Source organism: Hemibagrus wyckioides, linkage group LG03 (genome assembly GCF_019097595.1).
Source record: "Hemibagrus wyckioides isolate EC202008001 linkage group LG03, SWU_Hwy_1.0, whole genome shotgun sequence".
NCBI classification, from domain to species: domain Eukaryota; kingdom Metazoa; phylum Chordata; class Actinopteri; order Siluriformes; family Bagridae; genus Hemibagrus; species Hemibagrus wyckioides.
Window position 1 is genome coordinate 552,714 of NC_080712.1, and position 19,132 is coordinate 571,845.

A 19,132-nucleotide genomic window follows, 5' to 3' on the forward strand; every position below is an offset into this window, starting at 1 on the left:
CCGATAATTAAAAAGGAATGTCTGTAATACTCCACCTTCACGTGCCTGAACAGAATGTTCTCTAATCCATTTTCTTTTCAACAAGGAAAATTTTTATTTTAAATAATCAGATTGTCAGGACAGATATGCTTAAGAAGATGCAGATGTAGGTAAGGCAGCTTCACTGAGCACACAAATAACAAATCTCAAACTTCTGGCAAGGTCATGAAATATGCACAGGTGAGACTGCAAACAACACATTATAGGCTAGACCAGAACTTATTGAAAGAACAGTACAAAAGGCTTGGTGTGTTAAGGACAGCAAGTGAACAGCATGTGTGACTGTGAGAGTTTTTTAAACTCTATGATTGTGTGGCTGACACACCTGTATTCATTCAGTAGCTGTGTGACTGTGAAGGTGGAAATGAGTGCTCTGGGAAGTGTAGTTTATAATGGCCATGTTTGTAGGCTACAGCGTATGTTGTAAAACAGAGTTTGTGGATTGGGATGTGAAGTTCATAGCTTGTGATTCTGTGGTTGGTGAACATGACACATGTAACACACATTTTGAAAATGAAAAAGATAGCAGATTCCAGATGCAATAGTTTTACTTGGAAGATACCAGTTTTGTGAGTAGAATGCAACAGGGTGGAGTTTTAGCTCCTCCCTAAAATAGCCTCCTCTGAGGTGTCCACCTCAAAAATGAAGGGCCTGGGATGGATCAGTGTGCTTAAAACTGGGGCACTAGTGAATGCCACTTTGAACTTTGATATGGCCCGCTCAGTTACTGGGTTCCAGGCCAGATTCTTTGGGCTACATATTAGCAGTGATGTAAGAGGTGAGTTCTCTGAATGAAATTCAGATCCTAAATGAAACAACAATTTGTTTTTTGGAATGTGTTAGTAGTTTATCTTGTTTCATTGTTTTTGGTCACTAGATATCCTCATTTTGTATTCTTTTCTTTTTGTCTTAACACTTCTCATTGCACTTCTTCATGTGTAGGTTAAGGAGATAATATTTCACCTCACTCAGTCCCCAGATTTTACAGTGGTACTTTTTGACTACTGGTTGGTCCAACATAATCCCAAGATTGATTAGACTTTGGGACTAGACTCTAACCCTTAATCCTGAGCCTCTGGGATCCATTGATTTATCTTGAGTTCAGAGCAACTACTGCCACCTAAAGACTGTATTGAGTAAATGCAGGGCCTTATCTCTGTTGCCTCACCGCCCCTACAACTGTGAAATTAACCTCCTGCCTGGCACCATGCCACCCAGAGGGCTGAAGAAGAGGCTGTGAATAAGTATATTGAAGAGTCACTTGTTGCTGGTATCATATTTCTGTTCACCTTAATGTGTACAGAGAGAACCATACTGTTACAGCAAACATTTTGCAGAGAGACACCCTCACAGGGGCACCATGATTTCTAGCCCCAGAGGTGTTGGAGGTGTGAGGGTGAACCAGAGGAGACATTGGTTTGACTCCTTAGAGAACAAGTCCACTTCTGCTCGACCATAACTGAGGGTGGAGGAAATACTCCCTGGGCTTCAGCCCCTCCCTTGACAGGAAGTCCGCTCCCCGGTTTGCACAACATTGAATCTAAATAACCTTTAGTATTGGTCAACAGCAGGATCAGTCTACCTTGGTGATTGATGTTTGAGATCACCATGGTGTTGTAAATGTGGATCAAACACATGGTAGCCCCTGAGCTGCAGGAGAAAGTGTTTTAATGCCAGAAACACAGCCCTCATTTCCAGGAAGTTTATGTGACATGTGAGATGGGGGCCTCCCCATGTGCTTTAGGCAGGACAATAATGGAGAACCCAACCCATGAGAGAGGTGTCAGTTGAAAGAGTCTTATGACAGCAAAAGGACCTGATAGTGGAACCCAAGAAAGGAACCAAATGAAGGGTATGGAGCACGCAGTACATTTTTCACAAATTAAGGGTATGGAGCACATAGTACATAACCATTATAACCCTGGCCCGATGACTGTGGGGATTAAAAACTCTTAAGTGAGAACTGAAATGTCTCATATGCAAAAGACCCTAGGGAAGCTAAGGCTGTGAATAGTGACATCTCAGGGTCTTACTGACAGTTCTTTAGAGGTGGATGGATGTAAGATGAGCCAGTTGTTGATATAATTCACTGCACTGATGCCCTGCATAGGATCCAGGGTTGCATCCATGCACTTTGTGAAGGTGCATTGAGACACAGCTAGACCAAATGAAAGAACTTGATATCAGTAGGCTTTTCCCCCAAAAGCAAATGAAAGTTCTGGCCAGATCTTGATCCAAAATTATGCATCCTTTAGGTGGCAGACTGTGTTCACAAACAATTACAATGTACACCAAATGCCCCTATTTTCATCATGGGAGACTTTAATCACTGTGATTTAAATACTGCACTGCTGGGGTTTGAACAGTATTTTAATTGTTATACAAGGAAGGATCAGATTTTAGATAAATGCTATGGTAATTTAAAACATGCTTATACAGCCATAGCTAAAGCACCTCTGTCCAATTCTGATCACTATAATTCAATTCAATTCAATTTTATTTATATAACACTTTTAACAATGAACATTGTCTCAAAGCAGCTTTACAGAACATCAGAAACAAAAAACATGCAAACAGCCTTAGATGTTTAGACAAAATTATCCCTAGTGAGCAAAACTGAGGTGACTCTGGCAAGGAAAAACTTCCTTAGATGGTATGAGGAAGAATCCTTGAGAGGAACCAAACTCAAAAGGGAACCCATCCTCATTTGGGTGACACTGAACATGAACAATGTCCTTTCTGCATTTATGTATAGTCAGTCGTGTGATGTAGAATGTTATTGTGTGTATTAATTAAGAGGTGGTTGTCGTCCTCAAAGTCCACATAGGGCTGGCAACATTGCTTTGAATACCCAAGTCCTCTTGAAGCAGAACCCAGCTGGAGCTGGTCCATCTCTATATGCCTCGGGATGAAGAGAAACAAGTGGAACAGAATTAGCATAGCTGCTGTTCATAATATTAGCAGCACTAGATGATAATGTGCATTTAATCAGATGTACTGGAGTACAAGGTTATGGGATGTATTAAGTGTATGAGTGGCTAAATAGATATGTCTTTAATCTACGTTTGAACTGGGAGACACTGTCAGGAAGACTATTTCAAAGTTTAGGAGCTAAATACGAAAACACTCTACCCCCTTTTGTAGACTTTAATATTCTAGGAACTACCAGAAGTCCAGAGTTTTAAGATCTTAAGGTGCGTTGTGGATTGGCCCCCCGGTAGTCCAGTGGCAGGATCCCGCGGTCTCATTGCCGTGGCCCGGGTTTGATTCCCGGGCAGGGCACCGGCCCAGCCATGGAAGAGTTAACTCTCCGTACCGGTCCCAAGCCGGGATAAAAATGGGAGGGTTGCGACAGGAAGGGCATCCAGCATAAAACCTGTGCCAAATCATGCAGATCAAATGATCCACCACAAAACAGTGGACCCTGCCATCGTGTGGGACAAATGCTAGGGGAAAAAAAAGGAGCGTGGTGGATTGTGACATGATAGAAGACTGGCTAGATATGTGGGAGCTAAACCATTTAGAGCCTTGTATTTAAGTAGTGCTAGTTTATAATCAATTCTAAGCAGGTTGCCAGTGCAGGGATGATAATATTGGGATCATATGATCATATTTCCTTGACCTGGTAAGAACTCTGACTGCTGCATTCTGGACTAACTGTAGCTTTATTGAAGATGCAGGACATCCACCTAGTAATGCATTACAATAGTCCAGTCTGGAGGTCATGAATACATGAACTAGCTTTTCTGCATTAGCTACATGCCTAAGCTTGGCAATATTCTAAGGTGGAAGAAATCTGTTTATGTAATATTGGAGATATGATTTTTAAAGGACAAGTTGCTATCTAATATCATGTCCAGGTCTTTCACTGTCCAGCTAGTAGTAATAGTACATCCTTCTAAATGCAAGCTGAATTGTGAGAGCTTTTGTGTACTGGCTTTTGGACCAATAAGTAATATCTCTGTCATCAGAATTTAGTAATAGAAAATTATCGGTGATCCAATCTTTTATGTCTTTAATACACTCAGTTAATCTAGACAATTTAGATATTTCATCTGGTTTTGATGAGATATATAAATGGGTATCGGCTTCGGCATAACAATGTAAACTAATCCCATGTCTTCTAATGATGTTACCCAAGGAAAGCATGTACTGTACATTGAGAACAGCAGATGTGCTAAAACTGACTCTTGTGGGATCCCGTATTTCACTGGTACTACATTGGACAGTTCTCCATTTAAATCTACAAAATGGCATCAGTCCAACAAATAGGATCTAAACCATTTTAATGCTTGTCCTTGAATACCTATGTGATTTTATAAGCGATCTACAAGAATGTTATGATCTATAGTGTTGAATGCAGCACTAAGATCAAGCAGGACTAATATTGAGATGCAGCCTTGGTCCGAAGGTAAAAACAAGACATTGTGACTTTTACTAGTGCAGTTTCTGTACTATGAAAGGGCCTGAAATCTGACTGAAATTCTTCAAGGATATTGTTTTCCTGTAGGAAGAAGCAAAGTTGGGCTGACACCACTTTTTCTAATATTTTAGATATAAACAGAAGGTTTGAAATTGGTCTGTAGTTTGATAATTCATTAGGGTCTAGATTAGGTTTCTTAAGAAGAGGCTTAATAACTTGAGAGGTTTTGGGGCGTGACCTAAATATAACAAGGAGTTAATAATTGACTACTCTCTCCAGATATCTGTTTTGTTAGTCTAGCCACTGTAATAAATAAGAATCTGGGATTGTTTTGCTTTATTTCTATCAGTTTGCTCAGATGCTCAGCCCTAGCAGCTATTAGAGCCTGGACAAACTGTCTTTAAATGCAATTCTAAAAACTTCAAATTTAGTTTTTCTCCACTTTGGCTCAAAGTTACGGGTTGCACTCTTGAGGGCGTGATTATGACTATTGTACCGTGGTGCAGGTGTTTTATCTCTGACCTTTTTTAATCTGATAGGGGCAACAGTGTCTAGTGTGCTGGTGAAAATAGTGCCTATGCTGTTAGTCACTTCATCTAGATCACCTGCATTTAGGGGTCTGGTAAGAAGTTGAGACAGATCCGGCAGATTACTTGTGAATCTGTCTTTAGTGGTCGGATTAATATTTCTACCAAATCAATAACATGGAGAGAAATGGCTAATATGTTCTACAGATAGAGTGTACACTAAAAGGTGATGGTCTGTGATGTCATCGCTTTGAGGTAGAATATCTATATTAGCGACATCTGTTCCATGTGATATAATTCAATCTAGCATATGATTAAAACAATGAGTTGGTCTATTAATGTTTTGTTTAACCCCAAAGGAATTTAGTAAATCCATCAAAGCGAGTCCTAAGGCATCATTAGCGCTGTCTACATGAATGTTAAAGTCTCCTACAATCAACACTTTTTCAAAATTAATCAGTAGGTCTGAGAGTAAATGCGCAAACTCTTTAAGAAAATCAGTGTAGGGCCCTGGGGGTCTATACACAGTGGCCAGAGCAAGATATAGTAGGGATTTTTATGTATGTCAGTGAGTGCAACATTAAGGATAAGCACTTCGAATGAGTTAAACCTGGGTCCTGTTTTCTGAGTAACGGTAAGAGAATTGTTATAGATAGTTGCAACACCACCTCCACCACCAGTCTGACGGGGTCATGCTTATAGGAATATCTTGATGGAGTAGACTCATTCAGACCAATGTGGTCATTTGGTCTAAGCCAGGTTTCAGTAAGACAGAGCGCATCTAAAATATATTCTGAGATCATTTCATTAACAATAAGTGCTTTAGGTGCAAAGGATCTAATGTTGAGAAGCCCAAACTTTAGAAATTGTTTTTGTTTACTTATTTGGCTGGTTTAATAGTGATTATTTCAAGAACTTTTAACAAATTTTTCTTTGATCTCACAATTCGGGGAACAGACACCATGTCTATGGGATTTGTGATCTAAGGTATGACTTACCAGTCAGATAGTGCATAGTGTCCTGGAGATGTTGTCTGAGAGGACTGCAACTCTGTTTGGGTGCAGGCCATCAGTATGGTAAAGCCTAGGACGCTCCCAGAAAACATTCCAATTATAATTGGTAATTTCTGATCTTGACACCATGACTGTAACCATTCATTAAAGGCAAATAGCCTACTGAACCTCTCGATTCCTCACTGGAACGTGGGAAGTGGTCCTGACACGATGATCCTTGTTGTGGGTGATGTGCTGCGTACCTTCTCGACCTTCTTGACAAGTCCTTCTTCAGGGCAGTAGAACAACAGACATAATCAGTGTGAGAAACATAAACAAACTAGTGGTAGCCGGACTAACAGGCTAGCAATGCTAATGGGCTAACCGGCTAGAAGCTGGTGTATTGGAAAACATAAAACTAGCGATATAAAAAGGGTTTCGAATGAGAATATTATAAGATACTATCAGCTACTATAGATACTATAAAAAGTTATAATAAAGGACTGGATTAAAGATAAAAATTGAGAGATTTTAGGTCAGCTTGGCAGAGCTTGGAAAAACATGTCTGCATCTGAATAGTGACAAGAAAGTGGCAACTTTCCTTCAAACGTCAATACTGTTCATTTGATCCCTAACCTACAACATTGCCCTTAAATCTCTAAACCCCTGGTGAAATCAACGTTTGGTCAGAAGATAGCATAGAAGCACTGAAAGGCTGTTTTTTATGCACAGTCTGGGACCTTTTTTCTGGGGAATTAAGCCTGGATAACGCTACAAAAGCCATTACAGACTATATCAAATTCTGTGTTGATATTGTGAATCCAAAAAAAGAAGGTAAAAGTCTACCCCAACAACAAACCTTATATTACAAAGGAACTGAAGGACTGTATTAATAGGAAACATCAAGCATTTAAGATCAAGTGTCGCATACAACTTAAAACTGTACAAAAGGAGTTGAACCAGAGGCTCAAAGAGGCAAAAGAACATCACAGGGGACTGAGAGAAAAACTTTTTTTAATTATGAGATTGAAAATAGCAACTAACATGAAACTTACGGAAAAGTCCTTGCATGTCACAGATGAACTGGCAAAAGCGAATGAGTTGAACTATTTTTACAAGAGGTTTGATAATTATGATTTATATTGAATGTGGTATGGTGCTTGATAGTATTGCTATCAATGATGGTGATAGAATGGAGGTTGATCTTAAATCTATCAACAAGGTTTTTAAGCAAGTTAATGTAAGGCCACAGGTCCAGATGGCATTTCTCCTTTTCTATTAAGAACATGCGCAGACGAACTGACATCAGCTTGGTGCCCTATTTTCCAGAGGTCCCTAGACTCTCACACTGTACCAACTTTATGGAATAAGGCAATCATTACTCCTGTTCCTAAAAAATCTTGTCCACAGGAGAATAATGACTTTAGACCTTTTGCTTAAACTTCTGTTTAAGCAATAGGTGCATGGTGCATGGAATAAGTGCATGGAAAAGCTCATTATGAGCCAATTAAAACTGGAAGTAGGTCCACAGTTAGACCCTTATCAGTTTGCTTATAAACATCGAAGAGGCACTGATGATGCAATCAACAGTTTAGTGCACCTAGTGACCAAACATCTTGAGAATCCTAGGGCATATGCTAGACTGTTGTTTGTAGATTTAAGCTCAGCCTTTAATAACTTGCAGCCTCACATTCTTTTGAAAACAATGCAGCAGATGAATGTCAATCTCTTTATTATTAAGTGGTTCCACTCATTTCTGACCAATCGCAGTCAGCAGGTTAGGGTGAATAGGACATTGTCTGAATCTATGGTTATCAGCACTGGTGCCCCAAAGGGGTGTGTCAGTTCTCCAGTCCTGTTCACATTATATACTAATGAATGTACATGCAGTACTGTTAATAATTACATGATTAAGTTCTCTACTGATACAGCTGTTTAAGGTCTCATATCTGTAACATCAGATGTTGTTACTTACAAACATGAAGTTCAGAATTTTGTCCAGTGATGCGATAAACATTTCCTTAGCATCAACAGAAAGAAAACAGTGGAGGTGTTGTTTGACCAAAAATCCATTGGATACTATTTACCAGTGGTCATTAATGGTCATAATATAGCTCAAGTGGACTCCTACAGGTATCTGGGCATTCACATTGATAACAAATTGACATGGAGTGTTCAAGTAGAAAATGTCTGTATTAGATTAGATTAGATTAGATTAGATTAGATTAGATTAGATTAGATTAGATTAGATTAGATTAGATTAGATTAGATTAGATTAGATTAGATTAGATTAGATTAGATTAGATTCAACTTTATTGTCACTGCACATGTGGGTACAAGGCAAGGAAATACAGTTAGCATCTAACCAGAAGTGCATTTCGCAGTGCAAATAATTAGCATATATAATAAGTATATAACAATAAATAATTTGCATATATAAACAATATATAAAAATATATAAATAATTTGCATATATAACAGTATATAAACAGTATACAGTGGGAGGTAAATGCAATGAGTAAATGCAATGAGTGCAAATGAGCAAATGATTATAGGTGGTGCAATAAAGAAGGTGTTGTATACCATGATAATAATTAAATTTGTAAACAGTATACAGAGGAGTTATGTACAATGAGTGCAATGATTTAGATGTGTGCAATGAGGAAGATATTGTATACTATGATAAATAATTTGTATATGTAAACTGTACACAGAAAGGGTTATATACAGAAAAGGTTATATACACTGATAATAATGTGTTCAGTCAATGTGTGTGTGATCGGGTGGAGGCAGAGTTCAGCAAAGAAACAGCTGTGGGGAAAAAACTGTTCCTAAACCTGCTAGTCTTGGTCTGGAGGCTCCTGTAGCGCTCCTGGATACCCAGGAATTTGAAGCTAGTGACACGGTCCACCACTTCTCCATTGAGATGAATAGGTGTGTGTGTGTGTGTCACCTTTCTCCTTCCTGAAGTCCACTATGAGCTCCTTGGTCTTCGCAGTGTTGAGCAGCAGGTTGTTGCCAGCACACCATGCAGCTAGACGGTCCACCTCCTCTCTATAAGCTGACTCATCGTTGTCTTTGATGAGTCCAATCACTGTGGTGTCATCTGCAAACTTAATAAATGTATTGAAACTATGTACAGGCTTGCAGTCATAGGTGAAGAGAGAGTAGAGGAAGGGACTCAACACACAGCCTTGTGGTACTCCGGTGCCAAGGATGAGGGTGGAAGAGAATTGGCGATCTATCCGAACATGCTGGGGCCTGTTGGTCAGAAAGTCCAGAAGCCAGTTGCATAGTGATGCATTGATGCCCAGGTCTCCAAGTTTGGTGACTAACTTGGAAGGGATGACAGTGTTAAATGCTGAACTAAAGTCCAGGAAAAGCATTCTGGCATAGGTGTCTTTATTGTCCATGTGAGAGAGGACTGAGTGCAGCGCTGTGGAAACTGTGTCCTCAGTGCTCCTGTTCTGACGGTAAGCGAATTGATGAGGGTCAAGGGTGGCAGGATGACAGGTTTTGAGGTGTGCCAGGACCAGCTGCTCAAAGCACTTAGTGATGATGGGGGTGACTAGATACTAGATATTGTATTGTATGTGTCCAATACAAATTTCCTTCAATAAATTTTATCTTATCTTAGTTACAAAACCTTGATTCTCTTTTAGAGATTGGAATATGTTATATGGCCCCTTAGTCCAAGAGAGAGAGAAGTTCCTGCTGCAGGAACAGCATCTGTTCAGTGAGTGACACACCTTTGAAACAAGGGGGCCAGGAGGCAAACTGGATTCTGTAACCCTTCTTTCTGGTCTCTAAATCCCATGAAGTTACATTTGGCAGAAGTAGCCACACTGCCAAGTAATCTGAAAAAGGTACTGTTTTAGCAGCCTTGACCCATTTGGGGTCCGGAAACAGTGTGCTGGCAGGACTGGGAGTGTCCTTGGCTCCTAGATTAGTTAGTCCATAATGCAGCAGTCAAAGCTACCCATGCTACTGACATACAAGTGATCGTGACTGTTTCTGCTCACCAGACCTTCCTGATCCATTCTGATACCCTATTTCAAATTGGAGTTTCATCAACCTGAGGCTGCTCGCTGCTGCTGAAGATGGCCCTATGTGGACAGCCTGATGATATATGGGATTGCAGTGGAAAGTGCCACTTGTAGACCATGAAAAAGTCTGTAAGTGTCAGTCTCAGCTTCTGTTGCTGTATATTCTTCAGCTTTGGTCTTTCATCCTACCTCAGTTTCACTCATAGTTTCTTCTCTTCCTGCCTCTGTTGCTCTTTGTGCTTGTCTCTTTCTTATTCACAGTTTCTGCTACATTCTGTCATCTCAGGTTTCATTCTCTCCTCTCCTCCAGACACTGTATCTTTCATTAATCCAGCCTGTGTCTCTGTCTTGAGCAGAAAGGACATTATTTACATTTACATTATTTACTGTCCAGTGTCACCCAAATGAGGAGTCTGGTTCCTCTCAAGGTTTCTTCCTCATATCATCTCAGGGAGTCTTTCCTTGCCACCCTCACCTCAGGCTTGCTCATAAGGGATAAATGTTAAATACAAATAGTAACTTAACTTTCTATAATTGTATTGTATAGCTTGTTGATCCTATATTGTTGATCCTAATTGTGGGCAGGGCTTACTAATTTATACTGAAGGTTCTCTCTTACAGACACCCATGTCTGTAGTGGTTTGAAGGTAGCTCTGTCAAAACCTGTTTACTATTCAAGTGTATACTCTCTTGTACTTTATACTCTCTTTTCTTGCTCTGTCACATTGATTACAACACAGACATGTGCCTCAAACCCATCTCTGGTGTTACCTCTTACAGACACAGGCACTCTCAACCACAAAGCAGAGGTCATGTTTCCATCTCATCTACCCTCCTCTGTTGTCCCACTCTCAAAGTGGTAGGTGGGCTCTGGAATTGCCAGTCTGCTGTAAGGAAGGCTGATTTCAGCTTTAGCCTCCCACTACTCCTTAAATTTTCTGGTGCTAACCAAGAGCTGGATAAACTGCTACACTGTCTGCACATCACATCTCCAATCATCACTTGGTATCCTTCATTATCACTCTCCCTGTCCTACCTAAACCTAACTCCCAGCATCTCTTTCACCTGCTGAAACCTTCTCCCGTCCTCTGTAGCTTCCTGCACTCTTTCATCTTTTCCTGACCATGAATCCTTTCCCTCCCTACCCAGCTATAGACACTTTTCTCTCCTCTCATTTCTATCCACACAGGCTACTCAGATGCTTGTTCAGTCTCTTGACATTTTGAGACCGGACTATGTAAAACTCTATACTGGCAGTTCTACCTCTGAATGCAATTTGTCCTCTGAAAATGATTCAAAATGCAGCTGCATGACTTGTTTTTGACCTGACTAAGTTCTCCCACACCACCCCACTGCCGCATTCCTCCACTGGCTTTCAGTAGCTGCACGCACCAGATTCAAAACACTGATGCTTGCCTACAAAGCCAAGAATGGACCAGCACCATCTTACCTCAAAGCTCTTATTGCTCCTCACACTGCAACTCGTTCCCTCAGTTCCACTAGCACTGCTTGACTGGTCCACCATCTCTCAGGGTAAGAGGTAGGTATACAGTACATCTAGACTATTCTCTGTTCTGGCACCGAGGTGGTGGAATGAACTTCCCCTAGATGTCCATACAGCTGTGTAACTGACCGTCTTCAGATGATGGATGAAGACCTACCTCTTCCTGAAACACTTAAATTAGCTCTTATTTTCCCCTGTTTGTTTTATTTATTGTATGTTGTATGTACATAAAAAAAATTAAGTAAGTTTTTAGGCTGATGGTATCCTATGTCTGTGATCTATTGAACCAATGTTAAGGTAATCATTGATAGAGAATTCAAATCACTTTTGTAAGTTGCTCTGGATATATGTAAAATTATTCATGGAGTCTAAAAAAACTTAAAAGCACTTTAATAATGCTTGTAAATTGTGTGTTTTGCCCTGCTAACCCTTTTTGTAGCACATACAGTAAAGGCTTACTCAGCTTTGTGATGGTGGGACTTGAATGCATGATTTTTGATACGTAAAAGAAAATCCCATTATTAATGGTGCCGGTCTAACAAATCATAGTACCTCACATTCTTATGACCACATTTAGTGGCTGCAGTAAACTACAGACAGTGAAGCAATGAAGCAGTTCCTGAAGTGGCATCAGGAAAGAATTTAGCCCAGCTATGTTTGTCAGAGCTTCATTATTAAAACCAATGTTACAGAGCCCTCTACTGCCAAGATCCTCAGTGTGGTTCAATGCTGTTTTTTGGCAATAATCCAAAAATCTTTTTTTAACCCAGCAGTATTTTCCAACATATATTTTAGGTGAGTACTGCCATCTAGTGTATAGAAATATACATTATATTGTTTCATGAGCAGCTCCAGTTTTACAGTTGAATTCAGAAGTTTACATACGCCTTAGCCAAATACATTTAAATTCCTGACCTTTAATTGTACAAAATTGTTTTTGTCTTAGATGACTACTTTATTTTAAGAATGTGGAATGTCAGAATAAAAGAAATAAAGATTTATTTAAGCTTGTGGACCAGATGTTTATATACTATTGGGTAGTAATTAGTAACATTGTCTAAATTGGATAGCCTTCCACAAGCTTCCACAACTGGTATCCACAACAGGATAGCCTTCCACAACTGGTATCCATAACTGGTGATCCATACATGATGTAACTCAATCAGGTTTGTAGGCCTCCCTGCCGATTGTTGGCAGGGCTTTGTGCTGCAAATGCCAGTACTTGGGATTTGCTTGGTGTCAAAATCAGAAGACCCATTTGCAAACAAGCTTTTCCTCCTTGGCTGATGTCTTCAAATGTTGCTTCAATGAATCTCTTTCCTGAGCAGTAATCAATTCAATTCACTTTTAATATGTGGTTTTAACAATGAATATTTTCTTAAAACAGCTTTACAGAAATATAAAAATTGAGTAAATAGACAAAGGTTCAAACCTTTCCTTTTGCAAGGAAAAACTTCCCGAGACCATATGAGGAAGAAACCTTGAGAGGAACCAGACTCAGAAGGGAACCTTATCCTCATCTGGGTGCCAGTGAATAGTGTGATTATAAATAATTTGTTTTCTACTCCTGAAGTCAGGTGGAGCTGTGTAGCCAGAAGCTTTTGGAGACCCGAGCACACTGCAACAGCAGTTCAAAGCTGGTTTCCAAGCAGCTCTATCCATAGCAGTCCTATGAGTCTCCAGGCTGTCCACATGGAGCCATAGCCTGCATTAGTTGGCATCACTAAACAAAAAGACTCCAACCAGAGGAAGGGCATGAGGATGGGTTAGGGTTAGGGTTAGGCAGGTCTAAAGAGAAGAAACAGTCACACTGGGAGTTTAGAACACTGGGAGATCAGGAGTAGTATTTGTAGCTTGCCAGAGAGAGAGAGAGAGAGAGAGAGAGAGAGAGAGAGAGAGAGAGAGAGAGAGAGAGAGAAAATATTAGGTATGTTTGTGATGGTAAAAGACAATGCACATTATGTGCAAAGTGTGGGCAGCAGTCCTAGTACGAGCACTTCTGTCTAGCAAAGTTAAGCCAGACTTGTCTAATGTCCTTAACACATTCTTCAATCTTATTAAGCAGGTGCTTCTCATCTGGCTTTGCTAAAACATATAACTTTGTGTCATCATCATAAGAATAATTGTAGCCAGAGTTAGCATATATAAGGAGAAAAGCACTGGGCATAAAACACAACCTTTTGGAATGCCAAACATACTCAGTTAGTATTAACTGAGTAGTAACCATTTACATCTACAAACTGATAAGTTTACTAACAACACTAACTCTAACAACATGTTCTAGCCTATCAAGTAGAATAGTATGATCAATGGTGTCAAAAGCTGCACTAAGCAAGGAGACTCAACCCTGATCAGAGGCCAGGAACAGGTAATTTACCACTTTAACCAGTGCTAAACTATAACTTTTTATAATATCTTTATTAGCCGATAGTATCCCATAATATTCTCATTCCAAACACTTTTTACATCACTAGTTTTATTTGTTTTCCAGATCACCCGCTTATAGCTGGTTAGCCCATTAGCATGCTAACCCTTTAGCCCAGCTACCACAAGTTTGTTTACGTTTTTCACACCAATTATCTCTGTTGTACTACTGCTCTTTAACACTGTGTTGGTTGTGGGTTTGCCTTTGAGTGCAGGTGAGGATTCATTTGAGCTGCACTCAGTGGACTTGGAGCTGGAGGCCGTGGAGAAGCAGATCCGTGGCATATAGGTAAAGCAGGCCCAGCTGCGACAGCGGAAAGCCGCCCTGGAATCTTCCCAGACTCAGGTAATCCGCAGTGTGAAACAAACACTCCAACAACCTCAACTCCGCATGTTTCTCTGCCCAGGCCCAGCGCAACAAGGACGCGGCCCGCCCAGGTTTCGTTCACACTGGTGCCAGGGTACCACGGAACCTGGATGCAGCAGCAACGGAAGACACAAGCCAAGCCCTGGGCGAGGACCTCTCCCCCTCTGCCGCCACCTGTTTTCGAGATCTCAAACCACAACCACTTCGCTCCCCTTCGCGAGATGGAGTGTGACGCGGTGATCAATGGAAACTCCATCGTCCGGCACGTCCATGCTACTGCAGCTGAAGGTAAGGTGCACACTTGCTGTTTTCCTGGTGCTCGTTTTGTTGATGTCGCTGCACAGGTACCTGTGATCCTGAACAAGAACATTGGAGCTGTGGTCCTCCATGCTGGCACAAACGACATCAGGCTGAGACACATGGAGATCCTGAAGAAGGACTTCAGGAGCCTGGTGGAGAAGGTTCACACCACATCGCCCACAACAAGGATCATCGTGTCAGGACCACTTCCCACATTACAGCGAGGAATCCAGGGGTTCAGTAGGCTATTTGCTTTTAATGAATGGTTACACTCATGGTGTCAAGACCAGAAATTACCCTTTGTTGATAACTGGAATGTTTTCTAGGAATGTCCTAGGCTCTACCATTCTGATGGCCTGCACCCAAGCAGAGTTGGAGCAGCAGTCCTATCGGACAACATCTCCAGGACACTGCGCACCATCTGACTGGTAAGTAATACCTTAGATTACAATTATAATAGCTACTGTTCAACTCACCAGACTGATACAAGTTCACACATAGCTTGTCCTATAGAAACTGTGTCTGTTCCCCGAATAGTGAGATCAAAGGATAAATTCATTAATAGCCCTTGAAATAATCTAATCACAATTAAACCTGACAAAGGCCAAATAGGTAAAGAAAAACAATTTCTTAAGTTTGGGCTTCTCAACATTAGATCCCTTGCACCCTATAAGCATGAGCCCCGTCAGACAGGTCGTGGTGGTGGTGTCGCAACTATCTATAACAATTCTCTTACTGTTACTCAGAAAACAAGACCCAGGTTTAACTCATTTGAAGTGCTTATCCTTAACGTTGCACTCACTGACATACATAAAAAAAATCCCTATTATCTCTTGCTCTGGCCACCGTGTATATAACCCCGGGGCCCTACACTGATTTTCTTAAAGAGTTTGCATATTTACTCTCAGATCTTTCGATCAGTTTTCACAAAGTGTTAATTGTAGGAGACTTTAACATTCATGTAGACGATGCTAATGATGCCTTAGGACTCGCATTTATAGATTTACTAAATTCCTTTGGGGTTAAACAAAACATTAATAGACCAACTCATCATTTTAATCATACACTAGACTTAGTTATATCACATGGGACTGATAGCCTACCTCAAAGCAATGACATCACAGACTATCACCTTGTAGTGTACACTCTAACTGTATTACTCCGACCACTAAAGACAGATTTACAAGCAATCTGCCGGATCTGTCGCAACTTCTTACTAGACGCCTAAATGCAGATGATTTAGATTTAGTAACTAACAGCATAGGCACTATTTTCACCAGCACACTAAAAGTGTGCTTCCTGACAGTGGCTCAGGCACAGTCTCCCAGTTTAAATGTAGACTAAAGACTTATCTTTATAGCCTGGCATACATTTAACACATCCCATAACCTTGTACTCCAGTACATCTGATTAAATGCACATTATCATCTAGTGCTGCTAATATTATGAACAGCAGCTACGCTAATTCTGTTCCATTGTTTCCCTTCTTCTACCCATCCTGAGGCATACAGAGACTGTGCCGGCTCCAGTGGCATCCGGAGATGGACCAGCTTCAGCCGTGTTCTGCTTTTTGAGGATTGGGGTATTCAAAGCAACACAGCCAACCTTATGTGGACGACAACAACCTCCTTATTAATTTACATAACATTCTACACATGCTGTATCTGCATCACACAATTGACTACACATAAATGCACAATATAATCACACTCTCCGCTGTCACCCAAATGAGGATAGGTTCCCTTTTGAGTCTGGTTCCTCTCAAGGTTTTTCCTCAGAACCACCTAAGGGAGGTTTTCCTTGCCACAGTCGCCTCAGTCACCTCAGGCTCGCTCACTTGGGATAACATCTAGGTCTGTTTGTCTGTTTATGTTTGTTGTTTTCTTATGTTGTTTCTTATGTAAAGCTGCTTTGAGAAAATGCTCTTTGTTAAAAGCGCTATACAAATAAAATTAAATTGAATTGAAAATTGAATTAAATCCTGATGGAAACATTTCTGGAATGTGATTCCTATATAGATATGCTATGCTATAACTGCTATGCTACAACCTTGAGAGGAACCAGACTCAAAAGGGAACCCATCCTCATTCAGGTCTGGAGAAAGTGCAGGCCACTCCATTTGAGGTACCCCAGCCTCCAGCAGCCGTTCCCTAATGATGCGACCTCGATGAGCTGGAGCATTGTCGTCCATGAAGATAAATTTAGGCCTGTGTTGTTCATGCAGGGGCACAATGACTGGATGAATGATGTTATTCAGGTAGTATTGGCTTGTCACTGTACCATTCCCAAGATGTAGGGCAGTTCTGTATTGAGTGGACACACCTGCCCAGACTGTAACACCACCACAACAGTGGCTGATGCATAGCGCTCTCCTTGACATCTCCAACATCGTTGGCGGCCATCATTTCTGCTCAACATGAATCGACTTTCATCAGAGAACAGCACTGAGGCCCACTGGTCCCTTGTCCAGCATAAATGCTCCCTGGCCCATGCAAGACGATGACGCCTGTGCCTGGTGGTGTGGTCAGGTACCGTTGCAGGTTTTGAATGGTCTGATGTGACACTTGGGTTCCTCTCACCTCCCTTAAATGTCCCTGGAGTTGAGTGTCATTCATCATCCGGGTCCACAGGGCACTGTTCACAATGAAGCGGTCATCAACGTGGGATGTGGCCAAAGGATGTCCACTTCTATGACTTTCTGTGACTCTTCCAGTCTCTCTGTCGCAACCTGCTGATGATAGTCACTCTAAGTGACACTCTAAGCTCAGTGGCCACTTCCCTCTGAGAACATCTTGTTTGAAGCCTCACAATGGTGAGGTTCTGTTGATCAATTGTTAGGTGTGGTCTTGGTCTCATGATGTCAAAATGTGAACAGCATGATGAAGAGGACTGTTTAAATACCAATTCTAATTGAACCAGAAAATGTATTGGTCGAATCATGGATCAAACACCAGTTGTGAATTTTGCCGTTAAGCACCTTGTTAGAGAACAGCAAGTTCTGCAAAAAGTACTGAAACACTGAACAGTTGGAGATGTGCATTCAAAAGTGTAGAGAAGGTCAAATTAAGCTCACCTGGAAAGGTTATAGTGCATTTTAGGTGCATCCTGAATTTTCACCTGAAAGCTGAATATACTTAACTTTTTGTGAGTTGAAAATCATTGCATTTCATTTAATTTCATTTCACTGCACATGTTCGGCGCTATGTGTCTTGTTTTTGTGTTGATTTATTTTGTACTTACTGTTTTTTCACTGCGTTGTCTTTGCTCTGTTTGCACCTATTTGCACACTTTGCACTTTATGTGGCTAGGACAAACGTCTGTCCTAGCTCTGTGTTGTTGTTGTTTCTGTGTTTGTAATTATATGTTGTATGTTTATGTAGCACCAGGGTCCTGGAGAAACGTTGTCTCATTTTACTTTGTACTGTGTCAGCTATATGTGGTTGAAATGACAATAAAAGCTTCTTGACTTGACTTGAGACTTATAAATCTTTAATAAAAAAATGTAGGATGGCGAAGGCTTGGGGTCTAATGCCAAATCTGTGGCTTTTGAACAAAAAGACCGGGAACCTCTGCATTAGAATGTTGTTATGCACATGGTGATTTACACTCACAGCATTGTTGATGATGCTCTCCACTTGGTTGTAGGTGTCATTCCTGAGGTCAGGGTTCTGTGCCATGCTGACATTACTGAATGTGAAGAATAGAATGTAGAATGTGAAGTTTACCAAATAGGAGGTGTCTGAATATTTCTGTGGAACAAAGCAAATATTCAGTGGAACAGATTATTAAATTATAGAAGATATATAATTCTATACATATATAATCCCCCCCCCATGTTCCTATCACCTTGGCCTGGGTTTAGCTTTTATATGTAAATGGCTACAGTGAGCTATACAAATGCAAACCAGGGTAGTGTGGGGAGGGGGGACTCACTGATTGAGAGCTTATTACCAAAATGTAAAGAAAATCTAGTATAAAAAGATCAGTCTTATTTTAATTATAGACTTTTAAATTGTTGCTTGAATTTTAAATTGAGATTTGTTTTACACCGTGTCCTAACTACATGCGACGTGATGCCATGACATGCGATAAAATGTATCTTTTCCATGTTAATCAGTTTTTGTCCTGACCAGCCTAACCAGTTTTAGATTTGTTTTTATTTCTGTGACGTCACGGCTGACAGCTCCACCTATACCGAGATCTCATTCAATGAAAGTTATGCGCATTATAATTATTAATCATCAAACATGGACGAGGAGAGACTGATTATAAATGTTTAATAGCAGAAATATATAATAAATCCCTCAAATTTTATAAGGAAAGCCATAAGAAGTGGAGGGGTGTATCTCTCTGTATGCGTGTGTGCTCTGTATGTGTGTGAGGACTGTGATCTCTTCAGATCCAGTATGAGAAAGCACACAAACTGAGAAAAACTGTTATGATTGGCTGTGTTTTGTGATTGACCGTGTTCAGTATGGACACAAATTTCCTATCGCTGGAATCATATCAC

General features: G+C 40.7%; 1 protein-coding gene across 3 annotated transcripts; it reads left to right on the top strand.

Moving 5' to 3' along the window:
* The first annotated feature begins 563 nt into the window (after positions 1–563).
* Positions 564–18,063, top strand: LOC131347183 (uncharacterized). 3 transcript variants are annotated; one of them, XM_058381125.1, is made up of 6 exons: positions 564–817; positions 10,007–10,156; positions 14,171–14,244; positions 14,363–14,857; positions 14,949–16,475; positions 16,641–18,063. In XM_058381125.1, exons 2-5 carry the CDS (start codon positions 10,145–10,147, stop codon positions 15,052–15,054), a joined length of 687 nt encoding a protein of 228 aa, XP_058237108.1. In that variant the 5' UTR covers positions 564–817; positions 10,007–10,144; the 3' UTR covers positions 15,055–16,475; positions 16,641–18,063. The 3 variants fall into 3 exon arrangements, with proteins under 3 accessions (XP_058237108.1, XP_058237116.1, XP_058237125.1); XM_058381133.1 differs by having other exon boundaries at positions 16,715–18,063; XM_058381142.1 differs by having other exon boundaries at positions 568–817; positions 14,363–14,862.
* The last annotated feature ends 1,069 nt before the right edge of the window (positions 18,064–19,132 follow it).

Excerpts from the sequence above, each read along its gene's own strand:
- LOC131347183 (XM_058381125.1), top strand. Across the intron at positions 14,245-14,362 it reads AGCAGATCCGTGGCATATAG|GCCCAGCGCAACAAGGACGC; the intron begins GTAAAGCAGGCC and ends TTCTCTGCCCAG. Across the intron at positions 14,858-14,948 it reads TTACAGCGAGGAATCCAGGG|GAATGTCCTAGGCTCTACCA; the intron begins GTTCAGTAGGCT and ends AATGTTTTCTAG.